At 40.1% G+C, this 16434-nt stretch overlaps 1 protein-coding gene across 2 annotated transcripts in view; it reads left to right on the forward strand.

Annotated features, from left to right (window-relative positions):
- ERCC6 (ERCC excision repair 6, chromatin remodeling factor) overlaps positions 1 to 16434 on the forward strand; it is a 70179-nt gene that overhangs the window by 24972 nt on the left and 28773 nt on the right. For both annotated transcript variants that reach the window (XM_031460970.2, XM_064487940.1), the window contains exons 6-8: positions 2341 to 2469; positions 7273 to 7431; positions 14099 to 14234. In XM_031460970.2, coding sequence (XP_031316830.1) covers positions 2341 to 2469; positions 7273 to 7431; positions 14099 to 14234 — 424 coding nt within the window. The remainder of the gene's footprint in view (positions 1 to 2340; positions 2470 to 7272; positions 7432 to 14098; positions 14235 to 16434) is intronic.

Consider the following 16434-nt stretch of genomic DNA (forward strand, 5'->3'; position numbering starts at 1 on the left):
AATGAAGTTTAATGTGTGATAGATACTCTTTTATGTACAATATTTAATGATCTTGTTGTGCCAAACTTCTAAAGCCAGCATCTTCTGGTGTTTTTCTTTTTCTTCCTGTAATACTATTTTTGAGTAGTTGAAAAATGAAGTATTTTCAAGTGGCTGGGTTTTTTGTGTGATTTTTGTGATTTTTCCACAAACTTTGTGTTATCCACAAATTTACTAAAAACGAATATCCTTTATTATGAAGATATTTGGTTCCGAGCTCTGGTAAGAATTTGATTACTGAGGACTATCTCCTTATCTGAAATTGCTTGCTTGCTAAATTTCAGATAGTGAGCAGCAGAATTCAGATATAGACATCATTTTGGCTTCTAAGTTCCGATGTTAAGGGATACCTGTGTACCAGGGTTTCTCAGCCTTGGCACTGTTGACATTTGAGACCAGGCAACATTTTGTTGTAGAGGACTGCCTTGTACTTCGTAGAATGTTTAGCAGCATCCCGGCCTTCACCTGCTAGATGCTAGGAGTTCTCTTCTCTCCCCGCAGCAGTTGTAACACCCAGATGTATCTCCAGACATTGTCAAATTACCCTGGGTGGACATCGCCTGTGGAGGATGGCCAGATTGCCCCTAGTTGAGAACAGTTACGGTACACCATTGCATTTACCTAAATTTGTAGATAATGTGAAACCCAGAAGAGTGGCATACATTGTTACAGCCACTTAAAGGTACTTCATTTCATCAATTGCATGGAGATGATTTTTAAAGAAGAAAAATACAAATAAAAGAGAGGAAGAGATTGCCTTTAGAAGTTAAGAAAAAAAGGCTGTTAAATTTTTTTACATAAAAAGACTGTCACATATTAAAACTTACAGTTCTATGATAGCTGTTTCCTCAGATTTGGTCATATACTGCCTTTTCCATCAGCTGTTCTCTGCAGATCACCAACAGTGCTTGTCTGTAGGTTCTCTTAGTACCCTGCGAAGCAATTCCAGATCACCAGCTAGTTCTTCTCTATTGATCACCATTAAACCTCAGTTCGCCCTTCCTTTTGTTACTTTGATGAGTTGAAATTTTCAACAAGGCAACAGTTCCTCAGAGGACATGCTTTAAGGTCCTCCAGCAGCTCCCTGCATGGGGTTGCCTGTTGCTCTTGTGTTTGGCGTCTGTGCTGGTTTGGTAACTGGTACTGGAAAACATGCCGTTCCTCCAGCCGGGTGGTGTGTGTGGTCTTACTGTTCCATTGTCTCCTTTACCTTCCCTTACCCCCCTCTCTAATTCGGGCAGTCAGTGGCAGATGAATGCCTTCTTATATATGTTTCTGTTCTCACTCCATTCCTATGAGCTTTTTACTTTGAAGGCATTTTTCTGTGTTACTGGTTTATTTCATTTCCACCATTCTGTGAAATTCACAGTGTCAGTTGCATGCATACTGGAAAAAGCCATCCTTCTAGTTTGGAAATGACTAGAATGTGAGGCTGTTGGCTTTTTTTTTTTTTCACTCGTGACACCAGTGTCCATTATAGGTATATGGGTGCAAAATTAGTCTGGCTGAATGGCTGCACCTGCCCAGCAGCCTTGGTGTATCGCCAAGACTTTCAGATCTTTAGACATTTTTTCTGTTACACATAAATCGTGTCTTCTGAAATACAAATATTCAGCTTACTTGGTATCTGAAAAGCATCGTATTACTAAATTTACAACTTAGATTTTTAGTGTACACATTTTCTTCTCAGTGGTGTAATTATCAGTTCTTTTATGTTACTGATGCCTCCCCCAATTAAGTAATCAATATGTGAGCCTGATATATAGTAATTTGGGGCCAAAATTTGCTTTTTGTTCAAGATCCTGTGCTGTTTTATGCTATGACTGTCACATCGTTAGCACAGAAATAATAATTATAAATAAAATCTATTTTTTCTTACATTGTCATTTTGGAGATGCAACATTTAGCATCTATAAATTTAGTTATATCGAAATTTTCACTGAATCTTTTCTGGAATTAAGTTCATATATCTTAGGAACTAGCAGGGAGATTTTCCCTTAGGGTATGCCAGGAGAGGAGCAAGTAGTTTTGATAATGAAATGAGACCTTATAGAAATATTTCTAGAGCAGCTATAATCATTCAAATGAGAATTGAATTGAAAAGGAAGGAAAAGAGAATCAGTTGGGTTTTGTTTTTTTTTTTCCTCTTTGAATATCAGTGTTTTAGGTAATCTGATGGCAGCAGAAGGCTAAAAGACCATGCTAATTTGTCTGTTTTTTCCTGAGCATTACTGAGAACTCTCTATTTTAATCTGGTTTGGAAACAAAGTAACGGAAATGTGATTTTTGTTTCTGTGGCAGGAGATGGAATAAACTGAGGCTGCAAGACAAAGAGAAGCGTCTGACGCTCGAAGAGGATTCTGAGGAGAGCGAGGCCGAATTTGACGAAGGTTTTAAAATGCCGGGTTTTCTGTTCAAAAAGCTTTTTAAGTACGTGCCATGTGTTCTTTCCTTTACATCCGTCATCAAGCCATTGTGTACAAATTAGTATTTTAGGAATTACATAGTCATTACCTGTGGGCCTTTACGGTACTTGCAGCAATTTATTGCTAATATAGATACTGTCAGATGAAATTTTAGCCACATGCTGTTCATTAAAACGAGATGATAATAAATTGGCCAGAGTGCACATTGGGTATGTTTGTAAACTGATGAATCTGTGTGGACCTGTCTCAGCAGACTAAAAGCAACACATTTAAAAGCCATCTACATTGAGTTATTTTTTATTCTTAGCAATTTTAAGGGGCCAGACCTCTAATTTCTTAAATCAGATTAATTAAGAAGAGTTGCCTGTTAAAATCAATATCGGTGAGGGTTTTTACTTCTAGGTTGAAAGAAGAAACTGTGTAGAGATTGTTTTCTGAGCATCTTCTATTGTGCTTCAGGGTATAATACTTTTGAGCCAACCATACGTGCTTCTAAATACTTCGTGTAGATGCTATTCTGGTATCAAAAGAGAAGATATAGGCAAACACCTATAGGATTAAGTTGCTATTTGAAAGTGACCGTGTTTCTCATGTGAAGTGGCCCAGGGTTGCAGATAACTGGATGCTGCGTGGTACATGCATGCCTCTAGCCTGCAAGGCCCGGGAGAGTCTCCCTTGATGAATGTAAATACTGAGCCCTGTATTCAGCCTCATCACTCCTGGGGTTTACTTAACAAGGTACTTTAGGAAGGTTTCTTCGATGCATATAGGAAGTCAAACCATTAACTAGCTTCTTTCTGTCTCTTGTGTCATCACTTGGTAGTTGGGTGCAGGATGCAAACTTCTTTCTTCAAGACCGTTATGTTTGCTCTCCTTCATAGATTCAGCTGTCAGCCCTGCCCTGAACTTGTGCAGGCATGCTTTTATTATCATTTTAATTTTTCTCTTGGGGGTGGAGGGGACAAAGGGAGTACTTATTTTATCTCACTAAACATATAGGAAAGCTGAATCCTAAAGATGTAAAGTGTCTCAGCTGGGGTGCCACAACTAGACAGAAAAACTATAGAGAAATTCGAATCTGAATCTTTCTAGGAATTTTTGTAGATATTTTAGAGCCAGAGAGGTGGCCGCTCTGTTGATTGCTTCTCCCAAATGAAAATGAACTATGGAAAGGTGAATAAAGATAATATGTATTGGCAACTGTTTTCATCTTCTCTAAAGTGATTGCTTATTAAGGAACAGGACACATGGCATTAGTGTTGTAATAGCAAAAGGAATGCCCAATTATAGAGTAAATTGATTTAATAAGGACAGGATACTTCTGCATGTGTATTAAGTGATTTGACAAATATCCTCAGGAATCAAGTTGAATGTTCATTTTTGTATAAATGTGAGATTTTTCTAGCAAGGAAATTTCAGTTACTAGAACCAAACTTTGCTTTACTAAGAGTATATAGGATTCAGTGTGTGGACTATTAACCCTTTTGTAGTTAATGTAAATACATGAGGGTTTTTTTGTAAATTTGTCTTAATTGCGTATTCCTGGAAAGTATTTTGTTTTATCTCTCAAAATCAGGACTTTAAATATTTCATAAATGTTATGAAACTTCTATTTATTCTGCTATATGAAAAAAAAGTAATGGGATTGATAGAGTCTCCATTTTTCTTTCATGATTAAGTTTTAGCCAGGCCAATTTAATTTTAAGCTGTAGATATATTTTTACTGTATTTACCGCACTCTGTGGAATTAAATTAACAAGGTATATCTGTACACAAGGGAGTCAGCAGGCATAGTTATCTATTTAAGTGCTATGTTCTGTAAGATCATGGTTAACTTTTAAAATTCTGTTTTGAACGTCTGCCCAGCAAATGTATTTGATGGTGTGATTTGGCAGTCAGATGACAAAATTCAGTCTTTTGACTTTGCTTTTAGCCACTCTAGTAAATGCAATCTTGGGTTAATGTGACAATGCTGAAATATACCAATTTTCTGTGGCTATTTTGTGATGCTTCAGTCTTGTGAGGGAAGCAGTTTCTTTACTGTTGTTTTACAATAGTTTGTAAAAATCTTTAACATTCCCTAAAGAGTAATTTTTATATGTTTTCAAAGGTTCTGAAAACTGAATTCTGTAGCCTGCTTTCGTTTAAAGTATGTAGTGTTTTAGAATGTCTCTTATTAGGAAATTAAAGCAACAAAACCTGAGTCAGTTACTGCCCCTGCTGGAACCAGAACCCAGGCTCACTCCCTAACTCCTCCAACAGCAACTGTGCCTGCCAGCCGGTGTGCTGGAGAAGCCCGAGGGCCTTTATGGAAAGAGCCACTCTTTGCATCTTTGTACCACGTCCCCAGTCATGGTTGGGGATTTCCATGTAGTGATGTGACTTACAGGGCTGCCCAGGAGCTAAGTCATTTCTTTAGTGCTAATCATCTTCTTGCAACACACAATCATACACTGTTTGAACACCCTTGGAATTAACATTTGTCAGTGAGGAAACACCTGGCACACTGTCTCTGCCTCTCATTCCTGACTCCCTCTGGGATACCATGTGGGTCACCGTTTTTTATTCCTTTTCTGGTTTCTCGATTGCTCCTCTCTAGATTCTTCCCACTTCAAGTTGGCTGGCCCCAGACAGAAAGAGGTCTTGGTCTGTGTTGGGTGGAGGCAGTGTGGTGTAGCGGTAAAACACTGGAATGATCACCAGGAGATTTTGGCGCCTACTCTGCCCAGAGGAGCTGGTCCCAAAGTTGTTCTGCACCTCAATGAAAGGAGATTGATTGATTAGAATTCAGTGATCCTGAACGTACATCAGTTTTTTGGAGAGCTTTTTGGACTACATCTTTTTCCATGGCTGAGATCAGTCCAGTGTAACTAGTTCACAGCCAGCTTTTATTCTTAGATCAGAATTTTTCGTCCTCAACACAACTGACATTTAGGGCTGAATAATTCTTTGTTGTAGGGACCATTATGTGCATTGTAGGATGTTGAATAGCATCTCTGGCCTCTACCCACTAGAAAACATTTGTACTTTCCTAGGTGTAACAACCAAAAATGTCTTTAGGTTGTGCCAAATGTCCCCTTGGAGAGCAGTGTACCCTCCCCCCAACTCCCCAATTCCTGGTTGAGAACTGCTGGTCAAGATTATCTCCTAAGTGAAAGCACTTTGGAATCAGAGGTTCTGGATTTCAGTTCTGGCTTGCTCATATTTTGTGCTAGCAGTGTGACCTTTTACACATACCTTAACCTCTCTGTGCCTTCATTTCCTAACTATGAAATGGGCTGATCCTCATTGTGTGGGCAGGTTGTATCCAAACCACCTGGTGCCTCCCCGATTGGAGGCCCCTGAAGTGATCGGTAGCCTTTATTCTCTTTATTCTAATTTATATAGTGTGTGTTCATAGAACTTGTCCTTCATCCCAAATTAAGTGATGTTTTATCCATACTAGACTTCACTGTTTTGATTTTACATCTTCTTCTCCAGGATGCATAGTCAATGTGTCTATTATAATTAGCAAACTTAAGCAGCAGAATTCTCATTCGGAGCTTTCCTTATGTGATAGGTAATGGCAGCAGCTAGAGTCATACTTTTGGAATTGATTTGCAAAATACTGAGGGAAAGTTAATTATGACGTATTTACTAAGAGGAGTGTGAATAGAACTGATTTAACAAGGACTGAAATCCACAAGGAGATTTTAGTTACACCAGGGTCCAGAGAGTAAACATCTGGGCAGTAAAACAGCAAAACCACCACCCCTGTCTTTTAAGGTGGGCAGCTCATTAGCCTTGGTGTTTTGTTTGGAGGAGGGGGTAGAACCCTTCAGCTTTCTTTCACTGTCTTTTAAGCATTTTTTTGCTTTAGTTTTTTTTTTTTTATATAACTTGGTATATATCTTCATATCATTCCATGATGTTAAATCTTTCTTCCACTCTCAATAATACATTTTGCTTTATTCCTTTTTAACTTCATTTTTAGATTATTGAATTAAATATACCATTGATGGAGAAAGGCAACTGCCAACTCTTTCTTTTTAAGAGGGGAATGTATTATTTCTCTTTGACCTGTACTCCCTATTTAAAATTTTAATAGCTCTGACCTTTTTGTTTCTATGATAAAGTCCTTGAATCAAGTTCTGCTTTAAAATTTTAAAAGACCTTTTGTATTGAGTCTTTAAACTGTTTGGTTCTTTTTTCTTGCATCTGCTAGTAATATGACAGAATCGTCTGTTATGTACTAATTTTGTGAGCAGCCCTATTATTCAGACTTGTTTATGGTCTTAAAATTTAATTTAATTTTTCCCATAAAAAGATAATACGATTACCAAGTGACTTCTCAACAGTATATGCTGTAAATTGGTGTTCTCTGTCCTGCCTTTTGATGCTGTTCACATTGCAAAAGCAAATGTTAATGCCTCTTTTCATAAAAAAATTATTGAAACTTTACATAACTGAAAGTATTTTGAGTTTTTTTTCCATAGAAGTATTGAATAAAAGATAATAAGTTTATGCTTGTTTACCAGGCTATTTCTAATGTTGGAAAAGAAATGAAATAGTCCCTAATTACCCCATCTATCAGTTTAATTAGAAATGTGTTAACGTTTCTGTAAAGAAAAATTTGTGATTTTATGCCTAGGTAATCAAAAATGTATGACCTTATAAATATAATACTCATGTAAAACACACATCCGGCATGCTTCTCTGACTGGTGCTAGAACCTCGCCAAATGATTAATTCATGAGTACTTGCTGTTACGATCTGTATTATCCACCATTTGCCATTTTCTTTTTCTTGTTGGTGTTTGTTGTTGTAGGTACCAGCAGACAGGTGTTAGGTGGCTGTGGGAATTGCACTGCCAGCAGGCAGGAGGAATTCTGGGAGACGAAATGGGATTGGGCAAGACCATCCAGATAATTGCCTTCTTGGCAGGTCTGAGCTACAGCAAGATCAGGACTCGTGGTTCAAATTACAGGCAAGTGCTCCTCTGCAGACTGTCAGTCTGTGGAGCTCAATTAATATTTCATCAGATGTATTGCTGTGGAGGAGGGTCTTGTGAATTATTGATGACATTTCAATTACAATATTCCTTTAATTCTTTTAGTGGGGGACATCAAAGGAAAATTTTTACGAGACAATGGAGCTGTAGGGCAGGAGAAATTAAACATGTAACACTTTTAATGAATTCCAGGCATTGATGCTTCATTTTGCAGATGAGCCCCACTAGATATTTTGGGTCAATACAGTGTCTAAGGTTAGTGTCTGCAAATGGATTGTTTACAAACTCAATTATGTTAATATCAATAGTTTACACAATATGGAATTTTAAATTAGACATAATACCTTTAGTTCCATTTATTAAATTTTACATTAAAATATTTGTTCTGGCAGGGGACCAGGTGAGCATTACAGTAAGTACAAAGTCTCTTCATGGGGAAAGTTGAAGCTTTGGAGAAGCCATTCTCCCGAATTTCTTTTGTAATCATTTTGCATGTTAGCATTTGCAGATAGGGCTTTCTTTTTTAAATGAAGTTATGTACTTGTGTGCTCACTATGTTGTCTACTTCCTCTCCCAGTCCTTAAGAATTTTATGTAAATTCTAAAGCCAGCATCTAAGCAACCGGCTAAAATGATAGAAAATGAATTTTAGGTTGTAATCTTTATTCTCTTTAGGAATTTAAATAAACTGTGAAAGCTTTACTATTCTGAAAGAATAAGCATTTAAAACTGTGTTAGTTCTGAATGATAGGACTGAAATACTTTATCTTGAAATATAGTGGGCATTTCCATCTTTAAGCTGTAAATTGGCTTTATGGAAATCAGTGTTGGTAAAAAATAATGCTAGATTAAGTTATGTAGGATATTTAATCTTGAACGTAGATAATCAAGGACTCTTTGGATTCCAGTAGGCTTATCTAATGAGTAACAGCAAGATATTTACGAGATGGGTACGTCACAGAAACCTCAGGCACTCGCTAGATATGACTGGGTGACCCTTTGACAGGGCACAAAGTTACTGTCCTGCACGCTGGTTCATCAGCAGAGAGATACTTAGTCAAGAGCCAAATACAAACTGTAAACCACTGAGTAAAGAATTTTTTTCTTTGAATCTTCCGAGTTTTGTTTTTGTTAATTTTGTGTGAAAATATCCCATCCCAATGGAAAAATCAAAGATGAAAATGGGCATTAGTGTTTTCTTAACTATAAATGTCATTAGTTTACTGTTTTAAAAAATGCTTTTTTCTGTTCCTAATAAGCTCTTTGGTTGGCTTGGCTCTCCACCTCTACTTTTTTTTTGTTGTTTGTGTTTTGATAACTAGAATTAGCCCCAAGCTGCCCCAAATAGTTTCTAGCACTGTCTTTCTCTACTTAAATGGTTTCTGGGATTTTCTTATTTCCCATCTCTTTTCTTCCCCTCCCTTCCTATCACCATGAAACTTGTGTGGCGTCTAATACGCTGGGCCTAGGAAACCTAAAGTCATCCCTGCAGTCTAGTTTTGATCGAAAAATTAAAACATGCTCTCTCGAGTGGTGACAGTCCTACCAGGAGTGAAGTCAGGGCTAATAATGAGCAGCAGCTGTAATCAATTAACTATCAATGCAGCGCTCCTCTTTCCCATAATGAAGTAGTGTGGCACGTTGGACTATAGCCCAGATCTCTTTATTAAAATGGCGTTGGTGGAAGTGGCTTCCCAGAATGCAGTTATACATCAACCAAACAACCGGGCTCTTCAGGAATAGAGGTGCACGGAGGAGCGTGGTCCCCTCCGTGTCCATGTGCCGAAGCGAATTGTGTGACATTTTCTCACAATTTTATAATACGTCCTCCTCTGAAGCTAGATGAACTTGGAGTTCTCCTCTATGTTTGTGTGCTCAAGAAAAACATTCAGATGAATAGTCAAACAAAGTTCTGTGTGAGCCAGCCTTGCATCGTTGGCTTCATTGTACATTTCCTCTGAACTCTCATGAGCTGTGAATTTGGGGGCCCTAATTTGAGATGGTCTTAGTGTTGTAATTTTAAGGTCAACAATCACTGAAACCATGTAAGTTTCTCAGGCACCATGAAGGAACTTCATGGTAAAGGAAGTTTTAATTTTTGTTTATTTAACGTGTCTTATATGTGCGTTTTTTTTTTTTTTTTAAAGAGGGGAAAGCATATTTACACGTGGTTAGCAAAAATCTAAACTGGTTGTTTTCTCAATTCATAATGTGTACACTAGCTTCTTTTCACTTTTCACTTTCATACAATAGTGCTAGGCTCTCAGAATTTTATGATGGAGAGGAAATATATTAGTCACCTTTCCAACTTCAGTTAATACTTTGAAATCTTGGATATCATTTAGTAAATTCCTAATTACACATAACTAGCCTGAAAAAGTTAATAAACTTTCAAAGGTAAATATTTTTACTTTGTAAGTCCTGGTAAGGGCTTACAGGTTTCCATCCTGCAAGTTGAAATCGGAGCTATCGGCGTGGCGTAAACTCATTAGGTAATCAGTGATAATCGAAGATGAAAGGAATTGCAGCCAGTTTGGTAATTGATGCTAATCACTGCAGTGCATTTAGCCGTTTCTCCCGCACATCTCACCGGTACTGAGGGCTGCAGAAGGGTGGTGCAGCTGATGTGAACGTTAATGGGTCTGATAGCCCCTTCTGTGGTTCAGGAACGATCTAGGTCCACTCCCAGATTTCCACTCAGTGGGAAAATCTCCTTAGTCTTCTAATAGACAGAATGGCAGAAATTAAAGGGCATCATAATGCCAGATAGATGTTCAGCTAGAATAAAATACTGGCCTTAAATGACAAAGTGTGAGGCATCAATGTAGCAGTTTATGGAGAGCGTGTTATAAAAAGAACAGAAATGATCTATGACCTACGAAAGCATACGTATGTATTTGTGTTTGTTGGAAAGCGAGTTTGTTTTTAAATATTTTAGATGGGCTTTGATTGGTTGTTTCTTAATCCTTGCTAAGTGAGTATTGATGATAACTCTCTTTGATTCCCCTCAGAGGATATAAAGAAGCTGGTGCATTTAATCCTTTTAGAAAGGAATATTGTCACGGAGGGGGCCAGGGTGGAGTCATGCTCTCCCCCGGGAGTTGAGGGGGCGCCTGCCTGGGACCTGCCCTTGGGGAGGAGCAGAGCAGGGCTTGGGAATTCTGCAGGAAGTGTCAGCAATCTGAGGGGCAGGGGCAGTGACTTGTCACTGGAGGTTGAGTGGCTTGAGAAATGGGTGGAGGCACGTTGTTACACTGGGGTCTAAGGGTAAGCCTCCTTTAAGTTATGTCTTGTTTTTCTTCTAGAACTGCAAGGTATTTTTCAGTTGTGCAGAAGAAGATTATTTTTAATTTTTCAAGCACTATGTGATTTACTCTAATTTACAAAAAATTTTTTTTTAAGTTCAGGGATCATTTATTGAACAGTAGCAAGAAAATGTAAGTCACCCATGATCCCCCCAAGTCAGAAATAATCTCTTTTTAATGTTTCAATATAATTTCTTCCAACCTTTAAAAAAAAATTCCATTTAATAAAGACACTGTCCTTTAGTTATTGCCTGTGGTCTCCTGTGCAGGGAGATGGTTTGAGGGAGAGGCTGCCTCTGTACTCTCAAGGAGCCCGGTGAGGGCGATGCTTGTTATGACGGGGTTCATATGGGGTCCTAACTAGTGTGCACGCACCGAGGAAGGGTCCTTAACCTATGAGGAGAGACAGGGACAGGGAGCGCGCTGTAGAAGAATCCGAGGGCTGAAGGGCAGGTACAGGGTGGCTGGGAGGAGAGGCTATGAAGGGAAAAGGCGAAGGTTGAGAGGTCGGAGGAGTATGCACTTTGTAGTAACTGAAGACGTGCTTGCAGGGGCATGCTGGACCACAGGAACCCTGAGAGGTGAGGCTGAGGAGGTGGGCCGCCATCAGGTCCTTGTGGCCTTATGTGCCAGGTTAAGGTACCTGGACTGTTCTGAGGGTAGGGGGCAAAGGGATGAGTCATTCAGATTTTGCTTTCTTGAATGATTGTGCTAGAAAGTATAGTAACCCAGTAAGAGATGAGAGTGGCCAGAAGTGGAGTTATCAACAGTGTATTTGCAGAGACACGGTGACTCTGGGAGGCGTTTAGGAGGTGGACGTGTGACACGAACCCAGTCCAGGTTGGGAAGTGCAGTGGAGAACAAGAAGGGCAGAGCAGGGATGAGGCCTGGATTTCCAATTTGGGTGCCTGGAGAATGGGTGACAGTTCTTCCCACTGAATTAGGAGACATGGGAGGAAGGCGAAGTAGGGGAGGTTGCAGTGTGGTGCCATGGGGACAGCTAAGTGGAGAGATCAGCCAGCAGTTGGACCTTCAGGCCTCTGGTACTTTGGAGTTTGGGACAGGGATTGGGCTGGAGACCTAGACTGGCATCGTCAGTGTCTAGGGAGTAACTTACACTTGAGAGTTACGAGAGGGCGTGGGGAGGGTGTGTGCAGTGGGTTGGTGCATCTAGCTTCAGATGTTCAGCAGCCTTGTTGGGCGGAAAAAGGTAGGGAGCAGAGAGTGACAGTTTAAAAAGTGCCGGTGACTCTGCTCCAGAATGAGTGAGAGGTGGACCATGTGGGTTTCCAGGGTCCTTTGTCAAATCTTGGCTCCCAGTTGTCTCTGGTAGCGTAAGCTGGGTGTGAGTCTCATGCTGAAGAGAGCCACATAGTTAGACTTTTGCTTAATGTTCATTTTATGCACCAGCTAGCACCCATCTCCCAGCAAGACTGAAGTTGAAGCAACTCCAGTAATGGGAGCATCGATGTCGGGAGGGTGTGGGTTCAGACAGGAAAAGGGACGCCTGTTCCATGTAATAGCAGGGAAGGGGGGCAGGATGGTACAGATTCAGTCAGGTGCCCGTGGTACGTAATTGATCAGGGTATTTTGATTGCAGGTAAAAAAAAAAAAATCCTGGCCCTACATTGGGTTAAATGTTCACAAAATGTGTGATATACCTAGAAACCTACAAAGAGGGTAGGCTGTAGACACAGCATGATCAACATCCCAGTGATGTCATCAGGGGCCCAGACACTTTAATTTTCTCCTGAGGGCAGTTCTTCTTGTGGCCATGAGATCTCTTTGCACTGGAGCCCAGCTGCCAGTGGCCACTGGGCTCAGTTTCCTTGTCCACATGCAGCAGGGGAGACCAAGAGAGGCGATTCCACAGCCTAGAGTGTTAAGTCCTTCCTTACCCTGTGCGAGGCATCTTCCCAGCCCCTCAGTGGACTGGCGAGTGTCACCGGGGGAGTACTGTGTGCTGAAGGGCCGCAGGCGTGGCTTCACTCCTCTTCGCCATAGCCAGACAGTGGCCAGAGTCCCACCAAGGACATGTCTGGGAAGGAGGAGGGGGTGCCTGCACAAAACTGTGATTCTGTTCGGAAGCAGAGAGAGGAGAGATGGATGTTGAGATAGTGGCCGTAATCAGTTTACTGGCTCCCTGTGTGTAAGTAAATTGGGGTGATTCCATAAAAAAGGTCATTTTTTAAAAGACTTATGAGCATTTTTCAGGTTTTAAGTATTCTTCATTTTCATGGTTATATGGTGTTCCATCTTATTTAACAAACTCTAGTATAGTATCTACTATATACTGTTCCAAGTACGTTATAGATATTGATTTAATCTTCGTGTAACCCTGTATGATCAATATTATTATTACTCCTATTTTAAGATGAGACACCGAGGTTCAGTTAGTGTATGCAGAGCTGGGATTCAGACCCAGACAGTGCTCCTAACCACCAGCCTGTGCTGTAGTCAGATCAGATGGTTTCTGTAACCCTTCTCTTATTTACAGATGTTCAGGTGGCACCCACTTTCCCCGCAGCACAAATAATGCTACCACGTGTATCCTGACCCATCAGTGTTTGTCTGGTCAACACGCCCCTTGTTAAGGCTCTGGCCATGTAATGCTCAGCTGCTTCCCCTGAAAACCGCGCAACTTGCTGTCTGTTGGCGTGGGCTTTCTAGAAGTGGTCACTGTGATGCTCTCCCACTGGTATTTTTTATCACATGGAGGAGCCAGCAGCATGATGTAGTGAAAGAACAGGCTGCAGCAATCAGACGACCGACTCGAGGCGTTGCTCCGTCTCCTGGGACCCATGTCGCCTTTGGCCCGCCAGTCTTCAGCATCCCCTAACAGTGCAGGATTTTGGTTCTGCTCACTTCCCAGGGCTGTGAGATTGATTGACAGCCTCTGGGTGGAAACTCTGGGTAGACTATAAAGCTTCCAACCAATCGAAGCTACTCTTATGTTCACGTAGTGTAAGATATATCGTCTAGTACCTTCACTGGTCTGGAATAGAAAGGAGAGAAAAGTATTTTTGTCACGTGATTTTTGTTTGATTTTCTTTTACTTTGCAATAGACATTACCTTTTAACGTGTTGGCAGGCCGGCATTTCCCCTTAACATCTGCACCCACTAATTGATGAATAGGGTTGTAGGGATTTCACTTAGTGGGTTTTATCCTTAAGACCTTGTTCTTTAAAGAAAATATCAGTAAATTTCCATAACTAGGATTTTCTTATTTGAACTGCTAAGTTTTTGTTTGTTTCTTTTTTTTTCTTTGTTTTTTTGGCAGTTGATGACCCATGTGCTGTCATTCATGGTTGTCTTTTCTTCTTGGACACTGCATGCAGGTTCGAGGGGTTGGGTCCCACTATAATTGTCTGTCCAACGACAGTGATGCATCAGTGGGTGAAGGAATTTCACACGTGGTGGCCTCCGTTCAGAGTGGCAATTCTGCACGAAACCGGGTCCTTTACCCACAAAAAGGTAACGTTACGATACTTGAGTACCTCTTCTGCTTGTTTTATTTTAAAGCCTTGCATTTTACTTAATTTCTTTTGCTTTGATCCATGTATTACTCAAATGTATGTTTCTGTGTTTCTTTCATGCATTTAAACGTATTGTTATTGATTTAATTTGGAGCTCTGTATTTTCAAAACAATTATGAACCTAGTCTTGCTCGTGCTAACTGTCCATAGGAGGCGTTGAGACATGTTTATTGTCCCGTGAAACACAACTGGGCACACACAGGGCGCGACTGGCCTGATAGCGTGAGTGGGACTGGAAACAGGGACTTATGCAGCGGTTAACTGGCTGGATTTGGGGCATTAGTAGCTTTAGACAGTTTTAGGAAAGTGGGTACAAAAGTATAGTAACTCTTGATTGGTAAATGCATTTGTTAACGTGCTTTTAACTTGTTTTAATGAACAAAAGAACAGCCTGCCATTTTGAGAATTTCATAATTTGTATTGGTACCTTTGAGTTAAGTTGCTTTTTGTTCTCTGAATTCTTGATCGCCATGTAAGTATAATCAGTTTTTTTTGAAAGTCACATTTCCTCACTTACTCGTAGTTTTAGCCACATTATCAAAAGAGAGTCTTACCATCTCTTACCCTAGCAGAGATAGGTCGACCGTATTATGCTTTTTTTATTCTCCTCTGACTTACCAGCTAGACTGTATGCTCTGCAGAGTAGGGATGTCTTCCTCATTTTTTGTATCCCAAGTGCCCCATAGCTGAATAAATAGTAATTACACATTGTCACCGTGGGTTTGCAGGTCACTCTGTAGACAAGAAGTGGCAGCTTGTTGTGCCTTCTTTCTTTGCCGAGTCTTCGGAGCCCATGAGTGAGCTCTCGGCGCCCCCGTGAAAGGATGCCCCCTGAAAGAGCTGTTGAACGTCGGCCTCACTGGGTTAAATCCACGTGAGCCGCTAACCTCCAGTGTCTTTGCAGTTCTGCCAGTACCCCCTTTCCTCCAAATTCCCATTCTGTTCGTGATCGCAAGTAAGTGGAACTTTTGGTAGTAGTGAATCAGAGTATCTGTAATTTCGTAGCTCCAGTTTGATGCCACAGAGTCTTGCTTTACTACCTGTTATTAAAATCAGCTAACTTTGCCCTGAATTTTAAATAATAAAATGGAAAACAAGTGAGTTGAAATAATGAAGTAGGGTAAATGCCGCAGTCAAAAAAAAAAAAAGATAGTGATTTTTTTTTTTAGCAGCATGAAAATAACAGTTTTAGATTATTTTTGTAGTCCAACTAAGTTGTTGTAACTATCCTGTCATCAAATCACCCTCATAAAACATTTTTGATTCCTTTTTTCACTTCTGTTGTCTGTTGACATTTCCTAGTGTTTTGTATTGGAAAATCCTACACTTGGATTCATTCATTGATGAATGTCTTTAAAAGGCAAATTTTTCATATGTTCCTCTTTATCCTTTCATTTCTTCTGCACTGGTGGAGTGTGTATTTCACACCTTCACCGTATCATGGCTTCCCTGCGTTTCCTCTGTTACTATAACCTGAAAAAGAATCTTCATGAAATACATTGACTCATTAGTGGAGATAGAATTGACATTGGTCAGTGTCTCTGTTGGTGAGACTTGCTTCCTTAATTTGTTTGGCAGACAAAACCTTGAAGAATGTATCATTTCACTTTTGTTTACAAAGATCGCACCTTCTGAGGTGGTTTTGCCCATACAGACACATGCATACAAACGCTCGTCCATGCCTTTTTTTAGCGCTAAACAGTTTACCAAGGACTTTAACTTGCAGTTTGTCACTTGACTTTTGAGGAAAAGCAGTGGACTTGTTTATTTACTCTGACTCTTAACTCTTTTGACAGTTCCTTTTCCATCATAAAGTATCTCAGATCTCTAAAGATATGTAAACTGTTATGCAAAAGATGGAAAAGTCCTTTTGCATCTTTCAAACCATACTCTCCACTTAGAAACACAGTTTACTGTTTATTGTTAATGTTAATATCAGTTTATTATTTGTGAGGGTGACGCATTGAGAATGTATTCATTCCTTTGCACAAGGCCTGGTTAGTAACACTTACAAGATCAGAGCTCTGGCTTCTGGATTAAAACACCGAGGTGGCATTTGCTCCCTTTGCCCCTTCCTTTTATATTTGTATGTACAGGTCTTGTCACCACCCTGTACACACCTGTTGGCTTATAGGTGT

The sequence above is a fragment of the Camelus dromedarius genome, chromosome 8 (assembly GCF_036321535.1).
Source record: "Camelus dromedarius isolate mCamDro1 chromosome 8, mCamDro1.pat, whole genome shotgun sequence".
Lineage (NCBI taxonomy): Eukaryota > Metazoa > Chordata > Mammalia > Artiodactyla > Camelidae > Camelus > Camelus dromedarius.